Source organism: Panthera pardus, unplaced genomic scaffold (genome assembly GCF_024362965.1).
Source record: "Panthera pardus isolate Hobbes unplaced genomic scaffold, ASM2436296v1 HiC_scaffold_13, whole genome shotgun sequence".
NCBI classification, from domain to species: domain Eukaryota; kingdom Metazoa; phylum Chordata; class Mammalia; order Carnivora; family Felidae; genus Panthera; species Panthera pardus.
Genome location: NW_026526688.1, coordinates 35,735,214 through 35,754,626, shown reverse-complemented (window position 1 = coordinate 35,754,626; position 19,413 = coordinate 35,735,214). Strand labels below are relative to the sequence as shown.

General features: G+C 40.4%; 1 protein-coding gene across 6 annotated transcripts in view; it reads left to right on the top strand.

Annotated features, from left to right (window-relative positions):
• The first annotated feature begins 1,081 nt into the window (after nucleotides 1-1,081).
• PPP3CC (protein phosphatase 3 catalytic subunit gamma) overlaps nucleotides 1,082-19,413 on the top strand; it is a 104,225-nt gene continuing 85,893 nt past the window's right edge. For 4 of the 6 annotated variants that reach the window (XM_019466988.2, XM_019466985.2, XM_019466984.2 and 1 more), the window contains exon 1: nucleotides 1,083-1,431. In XM_019466988.2, the coding sequence (XP_019322533.1) occupies nucleotides 1,383-1,431 (49 nt within the window). In that variant the 5' untranslated portion in view covers nucleotides 1,083-1,382. Of the gene's footprint in view, nucleotides 1,432-19,413 lie in introns of all 6 variants that reach the window. The other 2 variants (XM_019466987.2, XM_019466986.2) reach the window with 2 other exon arrangements.

The following is a 19,413-nucleotide window of genomic DNA, read 5'->3' as shown; positions in this document are numbered from 1 at the left end:
TGCTAAACTCAAAATATTTTTGACTTTGCTGGAAGCTATACTCAGTGAGGGAAGGCAGTCATAGTTTCTACTCTAGACTTACAACGTAAGGAAAGAAAAGGTCGGTTTTTAACCCAGAGATGCGCTAGATTATTAAGACTCTAGAGACTTGCCCTTACTGTGTTCCACAGTAAGCATGAGCGGGGCAAACAGGTACTGTGTCACTGTGTCAAAGGGGAAGAGGTGTTGCTTCTAGCAGAGTAGGGGACACGCAGAGCATAATTATAAGGTCAGTTCCTTGCACGGTGGAGGTCTGGCTCAGGGGCTCCCTGGAGCGGCTGCCCTCCCTTCTGTTAGAAGGTGGCAAGGAAGTGAGGAGGCCACCGAGCCTCTCGTAGGGTCTTAGGCCACTTGGAATCTGAGTCCCCCCCCCCCCCCCCCCCCCCCCACGTCCTGGACTAGAACTGGCATGGACACGAACGTACTTCTTACAATACTAACTGCACTCAACAAATGTGAAAACTGAAATCAGGTCTTAAATGGGTTTGATGAATCGGGGGAGGATAACCAATGGGAAGGAGCGTGGTCAAATTGTTAGGGACTCCCACAGACAGAGTGGGCGGAAGACCAGAAGAAAAAGAGGGAGGCCTCCCGTGGGGAAGGTCTGGGAAGACAAGGGCTCTCGGCAAGGTGGGCCCAGGGTGAGGTTCGCACCTCCACCGAGCTGCTGCTGGGTCGCTGCGGCCGGGGCACAAGATGGCTGCTGCTTCGCTGCGGCTTTCCGTGCAGGACCCGGGGGCTGGTGTTAGGTGCTGCAGGTCCGGGCAGCGGCAGGCAGCCCAGATGGAGTCAGCTGCGGGGAGGGCAGGCTGAGGAGAAGGGAAGACGGACCGTTGGAAGCAGGAGGGGAGAAAGGAAGCACGCGAGCGCGGAGAGCGCCCGCGGAGCCCTCGGGCCTCAGGAGTGGGGTCCGCAACGACCGGGGGGGCGGGAAGTCAGGTGGCCGCCTCGGCCAGGGCAGCGGGACCGCGCGTTGGGCTTCGGCAAAGCGGCGGCGCGCGCGCACGGGCCGCCGGGAAGTTGGGAGCGCGGCGTGCGGCGGCGCGCGCGCGCGCACGCGGGCCCGGGCTGCGAGCAGCCGCGGCCGTCCCGGTTGCCTCCCTTAGCCCGGTGTGCTCGGGACTCGGCGCCTCAGGAGGGAGCGGCCAGTGGGCTAGCATCTTGTCGGTGGGGTTCTGAGGCCAGGCTGCCGCGGCCACCTCTTTCTGGTGCCTGAGCCTCTCGGAGGGGCCGGGGCCGGGTCACGGCGGGCTGACTGGTCCCGGGGAGCTGAGACTGCTGGACCCGAAGGCGGAGGTGCACGTCCGGCGGTCGCCTGGCGCCGGGAGGAGGCTGAGGGGACCATGTCTGGGAGGAACTTCCACCTCTCCACCACCGAACGCGTCATCAAAGGTGCTGGGCGGGCTGGGCCCTCCTCGTCCACCCGCGGGAAACGGCCCTCGGCCGGGCGGTGGCGGGAGAACGGAGGGGGAGAGCCGAGGAGGGAGGGCGGCGGCGACCCAGGCTGCTTCCGTCCGGGAGGAGGAGGACCTGGAGGGGCTATGGGACAGAGGAGGGGGATCCCCTCCCCGCGGGGCCCCGGGCATTTTCTGTTGCGCCTTGACCCGTAGTTTGCTGGAGATTGCTGATTTATCTCCGGTCGAGCTGGACTTGCAGGTGGGGTGGGGATTTCTTCTGCCACCACCCCAAAGGGCCAGGATCCCCATCTTTTTAAAAAAGAAACAATTCCTTTTTTCTCGTCTTGTATCTGGTGAAGCCATCTAGAGTGGCGTGGGCAGGGACTTTAGCAGATTCTTCCAAGTCAGATCTTCTGCCGCTCCGCTCCCCGTCTTTAGGATCTGATTATCTCGCCCCTCCCCCACCTTTTTTAAAGGACATTTACGCGTACCTTTTGGCCCACTTTCTAGAGATCATCACAAGTCACTGTTGTTACTAAAAGAAACAGTGTGGTGAAATAAATACAAATAAATCCATTTGGGAATGTGTGAAAGGGATTCACAGGTCTCTTGACATGATGTTGGTGTTTTATTTTTTGGCCAAAGAGACTTGGAGAAGGATGTTCTCTGATTCAGAGGTCTAACCAAAACTAAACTGTTCCTTACTAATACTTGTGCGATTTTACATTGTTGTTTCTATTCTTAAACTAAGAATACTGGTTTAAACATAACCACTAATTTATGCACTATTGTTTAGCGTTAACACTTAACTACAACTCTTCTCGCCCGAGTTTTAACAATCGGTTTGATAGCACGATTTTATAAGAAGGGCGTATACCTCGACAAGCCCTGTTAGTGGCTTCTGGATAAAGGGGTTAGCTGTACGAGGGGAAAACTATTAAAATGCTCTTATTTTTTCATTTTGATAATTAGAAGGAGAAAGGAAACTAAGATTGGTGACAAGAATGCATATATTTTTTAAGTGGAAAAGTCTCTTGAATGTTCAGTGAAGGGGGAGAATTTTAGCGTTTAACTTAGATTCTCCCCCCCCCCCCCCCCAACACATGAATCATCATAAATGTTGATTTTCTACACTACATAATTCTAGTGTGTAACTTAGTTTTTTCCCCTCTAAAAAGCCAGGAGCATAAGTGATGATCATAAACATACACTACATAATGTTTAGTAAAGGTAATGGGTTTTTGAGATTTGTCAGTTTGTTTGGTTTTATTAAGGATCTAAGTGAATTGTTCATATAACTGACAGCCCTTTAACTGTTAAATATTTTGACCATTTTAATGTCAGTTTATATAGCATATAACCCATAAAAAGTATAAATCTTCTCTTAAGATAAAGAATATACTAAACATAACCTTTTTTGATGAATCAAGGTCAGTTGTGTACATTAATTTCTGTCCTGTGCTTTTAACATGGCTGGTGCATTCTGCCGTATAAGGGTGTTGGCAGTTTCTTCCTGTACCAAAATGACTCCTTACTGCTATACCATTTAATGCTTTTGTCTGTTTTTAGTTTATCTCCTCCAAGACTGTTTTCTATCTGTCAAAATATGCCCTTCTAATCTGCTGTTTCTAAGCTGAAGTAGGCAGGGAAACCAGATAAACCAGAATTGTGTGTCAAGTCAGAATAAATAGGATCTGAGCGAAGCTTAGTGGCAGTCCTCAAACCTTCAGGTATTATCAAATTCTGATCGCCATTGTTGCATGTAATGTCCATCATAAGATATAAAAGAGATGTTAAAATAACCCTCTTAGACCCTTAAAATATAAAAGTAAAGTAAAATAAAACATAGTTAAAAGGCAGGTGCTGTCTTAGTGCTAGGCATGCTCATAGTTAAGAAAACACCCTCATAGTCTGTATCATTTAAGTTTGGTTTTTGGCGAACTTATAAATTAATGCATGTTGTATACTTATAAGATTAGTCTTAAATAAATGAAATATAGTGATTTCAACGCCTTAGAAATGTATGGATTTATCTTGTATATAAAAACTTTAGTGTGGGGCACCTGGGTGGCTCAGTCTTTAAGCAGCTGACTCTTCTGAGGTGGTGAGATCGAGCCCCTCGTAGCACTCTGAGGTGAGCTTGGAGCTCTGCTTGGGATTCTGTCTCTCTCCTTCTCTCTGTGACACTTCCTGGCTCTCTCTCTCTCTCTCTCTCTCTTTCTCTCTCAAAATAAATAAATAAACATTAAAAAAAAAACAACAACCAAACACTTTAGTGTAAGAACTTGACCACAGCAATTTTGGCTTCTCCGTGACTTATGTTGCTTTTTTTCTGGGTTTTCCAGAGTTTGAAATAGTTGAGGTTTGTTCTAAGAAAGTAAGGTGTCACTGTATGTATAATATAGCTAAGATCCATTGTACCGGGTACTAAATCCTGATACGATGTTATCCTGCCTGGCCAGAGCTGTCTGCAGTTATTCACAGCTGGAAATCTTTTTCAGAGGTGAGACCACACCAGAGTTATTTTTGGTTCTGTCATTTCCTGTTAACTTAAAAGTCTACTTAATTGTTTTGTTTGAACAAATCTTGGAGAAGAGTGGGTAGGTAGGAGGGAGTGATTAGTATTTTAAGTGTCCTTTGAAAAGCAACTTTCCTAAAATGAAGGACTAGGCTGATCATCAGAAAAACCTAGATTTTATTGTCTCTGGAACTTACTTGTAACCTTGAAACTTTCTCTCTCTCTCTCTTTTTTCTACAATCTCATCTGCATAGTAGGGTTAATGATACCTTCTTCGTCAGGCATCTGAGCCATGCAAATGATATAACTGACATGAAAAGCTTAAGACAAGGTAGTATTATGGGGGCCCCTGGGTGGCTCAGTAGCTTAAGCGTCTGACTCTTGGTTTCGCCGCAGGTAGTGATCTCACAGACTGCCAGTTCAAGCCCCGTGTCAGGCTTTTCGCTGACTGAGTGGAGCCTGCTTGGGATTCTCTCTGCCCTCTCTCTCTCTGCCCTTCCTCTGCTCGCTTGCACGCTCTCTCGCTCTCTCAAAATAAATAAATAAGCTCTCTCAAAATAAATAAATAAAGACAAGGTAGTATTATGAAACATGATAGTAGTTTGATAATAAATCAGTTTCTACAGAAGTGGTAGGTAGAGAAATCGTTAACATTTGAAAAACACCAGAATTAGAAAGTACATGAAATTATAAGTTAGAAAACTGAAAATATCTCTTCTATAATTTATTACTTTATTTTATTTTTTTAAGGTTTTACTTTCAGATAATCTCTATACCCAATGTGGGGCTCAAACTTACAACACCGTGATCAAAAGTCCCATGCTGTACTGACTGAGCCAGGCAGGTGCCCCATTCTGTCTTACAGTTTAGAGGGTATCTGTCTGGGTGGAGTCCCATGTGAAAGAAAGTGAAGAGAGACCAGTACAGTTCTGCCTAGTACTTTCTTGGCAGCTGGTTTCTTCCCTAGCAGTTGAAGGTGTCTGGATCTAAATTTTTTTTAATGTTTTATTTACTCTTGAGAGAAAGAGAGACAGAGCATGAATGAGGGAAGGGCACAGCGAGAGAGGGAGACACAGAATCTGAAGCAGACTCCAGGCTCTGAGCTGTCAGCATAGAGCCCAATGCGGGGCTCGAACTCATGAACTGTGAGGTCATGACCTGAGCCAGAGTCGGACGCTCAACCGACTGAGCCACCCAGGTGCCCCAATGTTTATTCATTTTTGAGAGAGAGACAAAGAGCGTGAGTTGGGGAGGAGCAGAGAGAGAGGGAGATGCAGAATCCAAAGGAGGCTCAGGCTCTGAACTGTTAGCACAGAGTCTGACGTGGGACCCGGACCCACAAACCGTGAGATCGTGACCTGAGCCAAAGTTGGACGCCTAACCAACTGAGCCACCCAGGCACCCCTTTTTAAAAATTTTTAAAGTAACAGTTCTGAGTGTCTTTAGAATAGTCCATATGCATTGGGGTATCACTCTTGGTGACTGGAAACTCAAATGACTGAATTGTGAAAATCTTTCAGCTTGATTTTTTTTTTTCCTTCTGGTTTCCAAGTTTCTTTTCTGTTTGAGGGAATTTTTTTCTTTGACAGTGATTGTTATAAAAACAGTTTTTTCCCCTGGGCTGAATCTTTTCAGAAGCAGCAAGGAAATTTCACCAGGAATTACATGACAGATGTGGAGAATCCATTGTTGGTGGCCAAATGGTGTTTTACAGAAGAGTCTGACTTATTTTCAATAAGATGCTGATATATTGCTCCCATTCATTTGGAATTCAAGTATATTGTATATTCACAGAAAGAATTGTGTCCTTGGTAGCACACACTGGAGGCTACTGGTTCTTTAATATCCTGCCAATTGGAATAGTGTGGCTATGGTTTTCTTACAGGATTTTAAGAATAGTATGGACAGAAATTGCTGTTTTCTCAGGTATACCCTGAACCCTGTTTCAGTTTCTGGTACCTATTCCTCATTTATTTCCACATCTCTTTGCCTTCTCTTGCCTTTTTTTTTTTTTTTTTTTTTTTTTATTAGGAGAATGGATTTACTAAGGTTTTTTTGTTTTTCTTTTTCTTTTTAAGTTTATTTACTCATTTTGAAAGACAGAGATCATGTGCACATGGGTGAGCAGGGGAGGGGCAGAGAGGGAGAGAGAGAATCCTAAGCAGGCTCCATACTGTCAGCACAGAGCCCGACAAGAGGCTTGATCTCTGAACTGTGAAATCATGCCCTGAGCCAGAATCAAGAGTCGGATGCTTAATTGAGTCACCCAGGCGCCCGCCAAGTTTTTTTCTTTTCAATGTAAGCTCAATCCTGCTTATTATAACATTTGAAAGGCAGAAAGGGAAGAAAACAAAGGTGTCATATTCCTTCCCTGCAGAAACAAGTTCTCTTAATACTTTTCATGTATTTCTATCTGCTAGTGTATTTTGAATTCAAAGAAGAATGGATCACATATATTAAAGCTTGTACTTGGCAAATGTTTCATATTATTTTAACACAAATATTATAATTTTACCTAAATACTCATGATGATCTCAACCAATATGAAAACGGTTTGAAAGTGCTTGTATTCATATTTTGGTCCTTTGTATTTTCAATCATTTGATACAGTGCCAATCTAGAAGAAACATTTTTAAGTATAAATATTTAATGTGGTCAAGTCATATAGTACATATCTGTTGAATTTGTCAACACCATTTAAGTTATACTTAGTTTACCATTGTAATTAACAAGCCACCACAACATTTAAACACTGGAAATCTATGCTATTTGAGTTTCATACCTCTCAGTGGAAGTCTCAAACCTTGGAAAGGACATCTTAATGTAAACACTTAAATCTTTTTTGAGCAGGAATAAGGTGTTCTTTCTTACCTGTATGTTAATGGTTGTGATTAAAGCTTTATTTATAACACATGTGGTAATAAAGCTTTCTTCTATAAAGCAACATATTACCACTTTTAGTAAAGTTAAAAAAATGTTTTTGGGGAACACCTGGGATTCTCTCTCTCCCTCTCTCTCTGCTTGACATTCTCTCTCTTCCTCTTTCTCTGCTCCTTTCCCACTCTCAAAATAAAAAAATAAAACTTAAATGTTTTGGGGGGCACCTGGTTATCTCAGTTGGTTAAGCGTTGGACGTCAGCTCAGGTTGTGATCTCGTGGTTCATGAGTTCAAGCCCTGCATCGGGCTCCCTGCTGTCAGCATGGAACCTGCTTTGGATTCTCTGTCCACCCCCTCTCTTTGCCCCTCCCCTGTTCGTGCCTGTGTGCGCTCTCTCTCAAAAATAAACATTGGGGCATCTGGGTGGCTCAGTTGGTTAAGCATCCGACTTCAGCTCAGGTCATTATCTTGTGGTTTGTGACTTTGAGCCCTGCGTTGGACTGTGCTGACAGCTCAGAGCTTGGAGCCTGCTTTGGATTCTGTCTCCTTCTCTCTCTGCCCCTCCTCTGCTCCTGCTCTGTCTTTCTCTCAAATAAATAAATAAATAAATAAATAAATAAATAAATAAAGTTTTTGGATCATTTGAGTGAAAAATGCTAAGGATTCAGTAGTTAAGATGAATTAAAGAATTAATTGAAAACCTTTCTGAAGTGGTATTTGGTAATAAAATACCTTACCATTAAAGTAACATTTTGGGGAAAAAAATAATTTTTAGACATATCTATGAGACAAAATTGTTCAGCTAATTCTTGGTATTTGTAGTCATTTTGGAGCTTTGCTGCTACTTAATTGGAAGGACTAATGGAAATAAAGGGGTGTCTGGTAATCATTATCATCCTTTGGTGCAATCATTAATAGACTATTATACTCTGTTTTAAAGTTTTCATGTTAAATTTTAGCTGCATTTTATTATTTTTTTTAAGTTTATTTTGAGAGAGAGAGCAAGCACATGTGGGGAAGGGGCAGAGAGAAAGAGGGAGAGAGAATCCCAAGCAGGCTCTGCATTACCAGTGCAGAGCCTGATGTGGGGCTCAAATTCATATACAGCGAGATCATGACCTGAGCCAAAGTCAGACACTTAGCCAACTGAGCCACTCAGGTGCCCCTTAGCCACATTTTAAATTGCAAAACTGAGATGTAAAAATTTCAGCTCATCCTTGGTGGTATCTGACTTAGGTATTTTTATAATCTACCTAATTATTCAGATACATGCACAGAGTACTTTTAGTTTTATTTATTTGATACAAACTAGATTTTTATCAAGAAATTTGTTTCTTGAGTCTTTATTATTAGAAAAACGTACAACTTGGTAACTAGATCTCTAGCCTGGTGACAGAAAGATACGCTGTATAAGCTGGCCAAGGCAATGTGCATTTTCTATGATCATTATTAGATTTATTGAATGTGAACAATTCGTGAGATTTTGTGCAGTCTAGACAGTGTTAGCCCAACAGACTGAAACAAATGAAATAAATACTGGGAGACAATTCAAGAATTTATTCAACAATTACCTATATAATCCTTGCTAAAAATGTTTAATCTGGATCAAGTTATAATAAACAATCAGACAAATCCAGTTTGTGGGATTTCTCTAAAACAACTGGTCTGAACTCTTCGAAAATGTCAAGGTGATAAAAAATATAAAAGGCAGAGAGACTATTATAGATGAAAGAAAATGAAAGAGAAATGACAGGTATATTGCCAAGCCTGGATTGGGAAAATAAAAAGCTGTACAGGCCATTTTGGAGACAACTGAGGAAATTTGAATATGGAGTATATAATAGATAATAACATGTCAGTGTTAAATGTCTGGATCTGATGATAATGCTATTGTGCTTATAAAGGAGAATGTTCTTATTCTTAGCCAATACCTGATGTAGTATTTATGTTGAAATGTCATGATGTCAGCAATTTGCTTTCAAATGGTTCAGAAAAAAAAATTATGTATTTGTTGAGAGAGAGTAAAAGTAGCAAAATGTTTACCATGTTGAAAAGGTAAGGAGCAAATGTGTATTCATTTAACTATTCTTTTACTTTTTTTTTAAAGGTGTTAATTAAATTTTTAAAAAGCTTTTACTTATTTGTTTTGAGAGAGAGGGAGAAAGCCTGAGTTTGAACAGGGGGTGGGGCAGAGGGAGAGGGAGACTGAAAGTCCCAAGCAGACAAAGAATCCCAAGCAGGTTCTGTGCCCCCAGCGCAGAGCCCGACATGGGTCTCAAACGCCATCCAGGCGCCCCAAGATTTTATTTTTAAGTAATCTCTACACCCAGCGTGGCCTTGAACTCACAACTCACAAAAAATCAAGAGTTGCACACTCCACTCACTGAGCCAGCCAGGTACCCCTAATCTTTTACTTTCTTATAGGATTTCAGTTTTTCAAAATACAAAGTTGGGGAGAGAAAGGCTTCGGAAAGGCTACCATCATATTTAAGGATTCAGTAGTGTCTTAGGGAAAGCTTAAAAGAAGAAAATTTTAAAGTATATTATACCTGATGTGAAGTAGAGGTAACTTCTTTAGCAGAACAAGAGGTTGTTGCAGTTACATAGGGTTTGGAAAAACATGCAGAAATGAGGATGGAGAAAAACAAAGTGTATTTGATTAAGGAGTAGACAGGGTGGGTAAAACTAGAAACCTCAAAGAATTGAAAGAGGTAAAACAAAAAAGAGGAAGAGAGATAGCTGAAAACTGCTAGGGCAATTGATGGTGATTCTATTAAGGGAATAGCAAGATTATTTTGATGGCTATATGTTTTTAAAAACCCAAAGCTTAATTGGCTTATAAATGTAACTCAGAATTATAGGTAATTGAGGGGCGCCTGGGGGCTCAGTCAGTTGAGTGCCCGACTTCGGCTCAGGTCATGATCTCACGGTTTGTGAGTTCGAGCCCTGGGCTGGGCTCTGTGCTGACAGCTCAGAGTCTGGAGCCTGCTTCGGATTCTGTGTGTCCCTCTCTCTCTCTGCCCCTTTCCCACTTGTACTCTGTCTCTCTCTCAAAAGTAAGTAAAGCATTAAAAAAATTAAAAGAATTATAGACAATTGAAACATTGTACAAATAGAAATTGTGGAAAGTGAGACCTGTTTTAATTTTATTGAAGAGATTATGAAAAAAGTGGGAAAAGGTGGCATAGGGATAAAACAAATATTCAAAAGCACTAATAAGCAGAGGAGATAGAAAGGATTTTCTAAGTGTATTTCCCCATCCCTGTTAATCACACCACTTACCCATTTAGTCACTGGCTCAGATGACAAGCCTGGGAGTCAGGCCAGACCCTGTCCTGTCCCTTGCACTTCACATCCAGTTCTTCCAGACTCAGTTCTATGGACTTTTGGTTTGCACATAGCCTTCTACTTCATCTCCCTCTCTGACTTCTTGTTTATACCATTGCAGTAGCCTTGTGCTAGGGCTATTTAATCTAATGTCTATATTGCCATCATGATCTGTAGATAATGTAAAGGATTATTCTTATGCTTGAAATCCTTCATGAGCCTGTTCTGCCCACAGAATGAACTCTAAACTCTGTTGATCTATAGTTCCCCTCATGCTAAACTGTGTGTTACTTTCTCCTCTCATTTCATACCCCTGTTCCCAAACTTTACTACTGCTTGTGGTCCCTAGAATGCCATGAAATTTTATATCTGTGAATGGGTTCTTTGTATTATTTTTATATAGACTCTTGTGCCCCAACTTGACCAGGTCCTATTTCTCTTTCAAGATTTAGCTAAGAGGACATCTGAGAAGCGTTTTCTCTTTTACTAAGAGGCTGTCTAGAATAATGGTTTTTAGAACACGGGCTTGGAAGTCAGACATACTTGGATTCAAATGCTGCGTCTTTCATCAAACTCCACACCCGAAAAACAAATAACCCAGTGAAGAAATGGGCAGAAAACATGAATAGACACTTCTCTAAAGAAGACATCCGGATGGCCAACAGGCACATGAAAAGATGTTCAACGTCGCTCCTTATCAGGGAAATACAAATCAAAACCACACTCAGATACCACCTCACGCCAGTCAGAGTGGCCAAAATGAAGAAATCAGGAGACTATAGATGCTGGAGAGGATGTGGAGAAACAGGAACCCTCTTGCACTGTTGGTGGGAATGCAAATTGGTGCAGCCGCTCTGGAAAGCAGTGTGGAGGTTCCTCAGAAAATTAAAAATAGACCTACCTTATGACCCAGCAATAGCACTGCTAGGAATTTATCCAAGGGATACAGGAGTACTGATGCATAGGGGCACCTGTACCCCAATGTTTATAGCGGCACTCTCAACAATAGCCAAATTATGGAAAGAGCCTAAATGTCCATCAACTGATGAATGGATAAAGAAATTGTGGTTTATATACACAATGGAATACTACGTGGCAATGAGAAAAAATGAAATATGGCCTTTTGTAGCAACATGGATGGAACTGGAGAGTGTGATGCTAAGTGAAATAAGCCATACAGAGAAAGACAGATACCATATGGTTTCACTCTTATGTGGATCCTGAGAAACATAACAGAAACCCATGGAAAAAAAAAAAAAAAAAAAAAAAGAGGTTAGAGTGGGAGAGAGCCAAAGCATTAGAGACTGTTAAAAACTGAGAACAAACTGAGGGTTGATGGGGGGTGGGAGGGAGGGCAGGGTGGGTGATGGGTATTGAGGAGGGCACCTTTTGGGATGAGCACTGGGTGTTGTATGGAAACCAATTTGACAGTAAATTTCATATATTAAAAAAACAAAACAAAACAAAACAAAACAAAACAAAAAAAACAAATGCTGCATCTTTTAGTAGCAGTATGACCTTGGACCAGTCACTTAATCTTGTTTTTCCTCAGTTTCTCTATCTGAAGAAAAGGGATAATATAACCCACTTTACAGGATAGTTGTAAGGATTAAATAAACTCCACGAACAGTGATAGGAGCCTAGTAAGTGCTCAATGTATGTTAGCTGCTATCATCATCATTAGAAGGGTTAGATACTGGGGTCCCTGGGTGGCTCAGTTTGTTAAGTATCTGACTCTTTTTTTTTTTTTTTTAATATTTATTTATTTCTGGGGAGAGCGCAAGCAGGGGAGGGACAGAGAGAGGGGGACAGAGGATCTGAAGCAGGCTCTGCGCTGACAGCCTGACAGCAGCAAGCCCAATGTGATGCTGGAACTCATGAACCAGGAGATCATGACCTGAGTGGAAGTGGGTCACTCAACCAACTGAGCCACCCAGGTGCCCTGCGTCTGACTCTTGATTTTGGCTCAGGTCATGATCTCGCAAGTTATTGAGTTTGAGCCCTGCTTTGGGTTCATATATGTATGTGTACATATATTTGTGTACATATATGTATATATAAAAATATATATATATGAAGGGTTAGATATTGCTCCTATGAACAGTCTCATTGCTTTTCAAATTTCTCTAAATATTTTTGTTATTTATTTACATTAAACTATTCTCTTCAAGGGCAAGAACTGTGCATTATTAATGCTGGATACAGTGCCTAGCACGTAAATGCTTAGTAAATGTTTAAGTGAAAGCTTAAGAAGCTTATTTTATGGAAGATAGTGTAGAAAAGGGCACAGTCTCTGCTAATTACTAGCTCTGATACTTTTTTATTTATTTTCCTTGCTTGAAGTTTATTATTTTTAAAAAGAATTTTTAAAATGTTTATTTATTTTTGAGAGAGAGAGAGAGAGAGAGAGACAGAATGAGCAGGGGAGGGGCAGAGAGAGAGGGAGACACAGAATCTGAAGCAGGCTCCAGGCTCTGAACTGTCAGCACAGAGCCCAACGCGGGGCTCGAACCCATGAACCATGAGATCATGACCTGAGCTGAAGTCTGACGCTTAACCGACTGGGCCACCCAGGTGCCTCTATTACTATTTTTTTTTAAGTTTATTTATTTTGAGAGGCAGAGCGAGCAGAGGAAGGGGCAGGGAGAGAAAGGGAGAGAGAGAATCCCCAGCATTCTCTGTGTTAGAGTGGAGCCCTGATGTGGGACTCAAACTCATGAACCTTGAGATCATGACCTGAACCAAAATCAAGAGTCAGATGCCTAGCTGACTGAGCCACCCAGGTGCCCTTCCTTGCTTTGAGTTTAAAATGAGTGATAACAGGGGGCGCTTGGGTGGCTCAGTCAGTTGAGTGACTTTGACTCAGGTCATGATCTCGCAGTTCATGAGTTTGAGCCCCACGTCGGGCTCTGTGCTGACCGCTCAGAGCCTGGAGCTTGCTTTGGATTGATTCTGTGTCTCCCTCTCTGCCCCTCCCCTATTGTATGTAATGCATAGTACCTCTAGTGGGTGCTTAATAAATGTTAGCTGTTCTTTATTAAAGGAGTTAATCTTGAATCTTAGTGAGATTTGATAGCAGATCTGTTTGACTTTAAGTGGCATATGTGAAATGAATGTTTAAGAGTGTTGTATTTTATGTTTTCCAACTGTAGTCTCCTTAGGACTTTTGAAAGGATTTAAACCTAAAATGCTTGATAAGGAAATTTCCTTTGGGGCATCTGGGTGGCTCAGTAATTAAGCTTGTGCCTTTGTCTTGGATCGTAATCTCAGGGTTCATGAGTTCTAGCCCCGCATCAGGCTTTCAGTGCAGATCCTGCTTCGGATCCTCTGTCCCCTTCTCTCTCTGCCCCTCCCTTGCTTGTGCTCTCTCCCCGCCTCTCAAAAATAAACATATAGTAAAAAAAATAAGGAAATTTCCTTCTATAGTATAGGTAGAATTTCATAAATCATAAATTTATAAACATATTTGATGAATTCCTACAAGAAACACATTTCTCTCTTAAGCTTAAATACAGTCTTGAAAAGTACTCAGCATATATTAGCTTCCCAAAAGCGTGACAGAGATTAGAAGTATGGAGCTTCCTAGGACTAATACCACCATGGAGAGCAGACGTCTAAATGGTAGACTATATCTGATATGAAATCTTTGCTTCCTCACTCTACAAATTGACAATCCTTTCAAGTTTAAACTTTGGACATTGATCAGTAGCCTAAAGAAATAAGACTCAATTTGTGGTTTTTTTGTGTGTATCCATAGGTACGTTGTGTTCTTGTGACCTAAGGGTTTGTGGAGGTTTAAAAATAACATAGGATAAAACAAAAAACTAAATAACATTAAAAGAAAAACCATAAATAAAATAAGAGTTTCAGTGAATGGCCAGAGTAATAAAGGTAATTGGTAGATTTATCCATAAAAGGAAGCTAGTTATTTTTGACTATTGCATGCTGTTTTATTAAAAACTATGAATGTCACTATAACCTTACTGTTTCTATCAGATTATCATTGATAGTGATTATTACTTAATTGGTTCTGGGAGGGCTAGTTCCTAATATTTTGAAAGTGTGCTCTGGGACTATCAGAGAATAGAGGGAATGATCTCAAAGAGCTATGTCAGATCATTGAAATAAAACTACTTGTTCTAGTAGGTTATGAAAGGATCTGAAAGCTACATATGACTTTCGGTAATAATACTTAACATAACCTTTTCAGTGGTGTTTAACTGGTTCATGATTGGAAAAGCAGGAGAGTAGATTAGGAACTAAATCTGCAAAAGTAGGGCAGGCTTGCTGGCTTAAAATAGGAATGAAAGCAGGGTTATTTGTAGTGAACAGAGATAGCTATTTGGGTAAATCCTGGTGTCCCATGGGGGTTAAGACCACACAATAATCTAAAAATAAAGCTTATAGGCCAATAGCTTTTAAGGTTTATATTTCATAGTTGCTGCTGGATTAAAGTGGTCATCATCAATGTTTTCTTTCTCTTGTATGCAGCTCTGCACCTGATATTAGGTATATTTACCTAAAAATATCATTTATGTAGTAGATCTATATTGTAGCAGGATATTGAATTGATTTTGCCTGTGAAGAGGCTGCAGAATTTCTTCAGTGTGCTTTAGAAACTTAGTTTAAAAATTTTGTGAGGTTTTTGTTTTTAGATTATAGATTCATAGGATGTTGCAGAGAATGTACAGAGAGAGGTCCTACGCATCCTCCCGTAGGTCTCTGTCCTCCACAGTGTCAACATCTCACACTACCACAGCACTGTACCAAACCGAGAAATTGACATTGGCACAATTCATAGAGTTTATTCAGGTTTCACCAGTTATACATGTACCTGTGCACGCATGCATGTATGTGTAGCTGTATGCAATTTTACTTGTGTAGACTTGCATAACTACCACCATGATCAGTGTAACTCACCACAAGACTCCTGTGTTACTGCCTCTTTGTAGCCACACTCATCCTCTTCAAGAAACTCAATATTGTTTGTTTATTATGTTCTTTAAAAGTTTTATTTATGGGGTACCTGGGTGGCTCAGTAGGTTAAGTGTCCAATTAAATAGGTTAAGTGTCCAGCCTGATCTTGGCTCAGGTCATAATCTTATGGTTTTTGGGATTGAGCTCCCTGTGGGGCTCTGCACTGACAACATGGAACCTGCTTGGGATTTTTTCTTTCCTTTTCTTTGTGCCCCTCCCCTGCTCACACTCTCAAAAATAAGTACATAGATAAATACAAATTAAAAAATAAAAATTTCGTTTATTTTAAGAAATTTGTGCACCCAACATGGGACTCAAACTCACAACCTCAAGATCAAGAGTCACATGCTCTTCTGACTGAGCCAGCCAAGCACCCTTGTTTGTTTTAAATCATGTGTACGCTTGGTTGGATTAGGGTTTTTGATTCTGAGTTGGAAGCACTGTAAAAAAAATTTTATTGAAATACAGGTAACCTAACAACTGAATCATGGTAAAAAGCTAGGTTAAAATGTATCAGCAGGGATACCTGGCTGGCTGTCAGTAGAGCATGTGACTTTTTTTTTCTTTAAGATTTTATTTTTAAGTAATCTCTACACCCAACATGGGACTGAAACCTATATCCCTGAGATCAAGAGTCACATGCTCTACTGACTGAGCCAGCCTGGTGCCCCAGAGCATTTGACTCTTGATCTCAGGATCTTGAGTTCAAGCACCATGTTGGGCATAGAGCTTACTTAAAAAAAAATAATATGTTAGCAATTTGAGAGCACTAAAAATTTCTTGGATGAATATATATAGGCTTAGAATGATGGTCCTCAACTAATCAGAATCAGCTCTGGAGCTTTAAAAAAATGCAGAAAAATGGCTTCTGTGGCCCCATTCTAGATAAGTCTAGAAAGCAGCGTCGAGTATAAAAATGTAAGTTCCAAAAAAAAAAAGTGAGTTACAAAAGGATGCACAGTATGATACCGTTTATATAAAATTTAAAATATACTGTGTTGTGTATAGATATAACAAATTATATACATGTGGGAAGGATATACAACTACTTAAATGTAGTAATAACCTCTGGAGAGGAAGGAATCGGATGAAGGTTGCTCAGTTATATCTGCAACATTTTATTAGTTCTTTTTTTAAAAGAAATTTTTTTAATGTTTATTTTTGAGAGAGAGAGAGAGATAGAGATACAGAGGGTGAGCAGAGGAGGGGCAGAGAGAGAGGGAGACACAGAATCTGAAGCAGGTTCCAGGCTCTGAGCCGTCAGCACAGAGGCTGACGTGAGGCTTGACCCCACAAACCGTGAGATCATGACCTGAGCCGAAGTCGGACACTTAACTGACTGAGGTACCCAGGCGCCCCAAGCAACATTTTAGCTCTTAAAAATATTTGAAACAGATATGGCAAACTTAATATTTTAAATCTACATGTTAGGTATATGGGTAGGTAGCAACATTTAAATTATTAATATTATTTCCTATACCATTTTATGTAAAATTATTTTTGAAATATTTCATTAAAAATATCCATACAGGGGCACCTCAGTGCCTGAGTGGGTTAAGCATCTGACTCTTGATTTCTACTCAGGTCATGGTCTCACAGTTGGTGAGTTCAAGCCCCACATTGAACTCTGCACTGATAGTATAGATCCTGCTTGGGATTCTGTCTCTCTCTGCTCCTGCTCACGCACACTCTCTCCCTCTCTCTCTCTCAAAATAAATAAATACACTTAAAAAGATTTAAAAAAATCCATACATGCAGTATATTAGATGTATGTCTGTCATTTCTTCCTTTCTCTCTTTTAGTATACCTTTTATTTTGGTGCCAAGAGTCAAGTGCTGCTATAACAAATACCTAAAAAGTGTGGAAGTGGCTTTGGAACTTTGAGAAGATCCAGCTCAAGTCTCAAGTTTCTGATGTCCTTCCTTGATTTCTGTAGCTACAGCTGACATCCCTTTATATTCTTCCATGCTAAGAGCCTGTACCATACAATGTATTGTTTAACTGTTTTGTGTTCATATTAAATCTTGTTTTATGTGAATTCTTTTGCCTACTTAAATAGAACATGGGACACCTGACTGGCTCAGTCGGTGCAGCAGGCTACTCCTGATCTCAGAGTTGTGAGTTCAAGCCCCACGTTGATAACTTAAAAATAATCACTTAAAAGTGCAGAGATTACTTAAAAATAAGATCTTTTAAAAAAAATTTTAATGTTTATTTATTATTTATTTTTGAGAGAGAGAGAGCGAGCTAGTGGGGAAGGGGCAGAGACACACACACACACACACACACACACACACACACACACACACACACAGAATCCAAAGTAGGTTCCATGCTCTGAGCTGTCAGCACAGAGCCTGATGTGGGGCTCAGACCCACAAACTGTAAGATCATGACCTGAGCTGAAGTCAGATGCTTAACTGACTGAGCCACCCAGGTGCCCCAAAAATAAAATCTTAAAAAAAGAAAAAAGTAGACCATAAAGTGCTGCTATGTGTTAAAACTGTGTAATCTATAAATGACTTACACAATGTGAGCATGTAATAGGTGCCAGATAAATATTGAATTATTTAACTCAGAATATAACTACTTCCCTAGTATTTTTGAATTTTAATTAATGAACCCTTCCAGCTCTCTGTATCCTATAGATTTCAGAACTTTAGACTTTAGCAGATATTATTATCCAGTTCCAGGAAGGCTAGCTATAGAAACTTAGATCTATTCAGTTATTGAATGTTTTGTTTTTTACTATCATACAGTCTTTCAGCTTTTATAAGGATGACACTGGATAATTAGACTTGAATTGTAAATTGCAGATGAAGGTAAAATGCCAGAGTTTCATAAAGAAACAGGAAAGATTTGGTGATTGTATCCAATCTTTCCTAGCTCCAATTATTAGGAAGAGAGATAGTGAATTCTTCTAAGTTAGCTACTTTAAAAACAAATAGCAATAGTAGGTAGAATGATAAGAGTATAAAATGCTTCATTATTATGAAGAACAGTGCAATCTTAGCATGTGTAGACTTCACATATTGAAGTTGACACTAGAAAGGTAAATTTAGTAATTTTTTTTTAAATCTCTCTTCTCTTTTATAATAGAGCCACAGATTCTTAGTACTCCTTATGCAATTCCGGTGTGAAGTTGTTACTAACAACATTGGAAGTTCTGAAGTTTTTGAATGATTTTGTATATTTGTCTGAGAATTAGGGTGGATTCAAGATGACCACTAATAATCACTTTACTGTCACTCACTTTGTTGTGTGGGATTTTTTTTTTTAATATAAAAGAGGCAGTTATAGCTAATTTATCTAGAATTGTGTAAAATCTTTTTCTTTTCCATGAGAGTATGTTTTGTGTATTTGTTGTGTGTTATGCCTACATAGTTCTCATTTGGACTTACACTTTAGTGGCCACTTGGCTTATTTTCATTCCTTCCCATGTTATATCATGTTGATTTGTACATTAAGAAAAAGTATTAGAGATTATTTGGTAAAGCAGTGTAGCGAAAGAGGGAGAAGAGCTTACTTAGGCTCTGGACTCCGCTGACATGGGATCAAGGTCCAGCTCCTCTAGTTGCTAGTTGTGAGGTCTTAGACAAATTTTCTAACTTCCTAAGCCTTGGTTGCCACACCTGTCAAAAAGAGAAAATAATACTTCATAGAGTGTTATTAGGTTAAATGAGAGTATATGTAAAGCACATAGCGGGGCGCCTGGGTGGCTCAGTCGGTTGGGCGTCCGACTTCAGCTCAGGTCACGATCTCACGGTCCGTGAGTTCAAGCCCCGCGTCGGGCTCTGGGCTGATGGCTCAGAGCCTGGAGCCTGCTTCCCATTCTGTGTCTCCCTCTCTCTCTGCCCCTCCCCAGTTCGTGCTCTGTCTCTCTCTGTCCCCAAAATAAATAAAACGTTAAAAAAAAAAAATTTAAAGCACATAGCATAATGCCTGTTGTGTAGTTAGCACACAAACAGTAAACATCATGGTCGTTATTATTATTGCAAATCCAGTTAAGAAAATTGAAATCTAAAACCTATATTGAAAAGGCTTTGTGGATACTGTAGTTTTAGCAGTTTAGCACAATATAAATAATTTAGCATCGGATATTTTTTAGCAAATTGAATGTACTTTTTTTTTTTAAAGCAAATTGAATGTATGAATTATAAGAGTAACACATCATTAGCAAGTAGGGTATATCCCAGAAATGCAAAATTGGTTTGAAAATCATTCAGTGTAGGGGCATCTGGGTAGCTCAGTTGGTTAAATGCCCGATTTTTGACTCG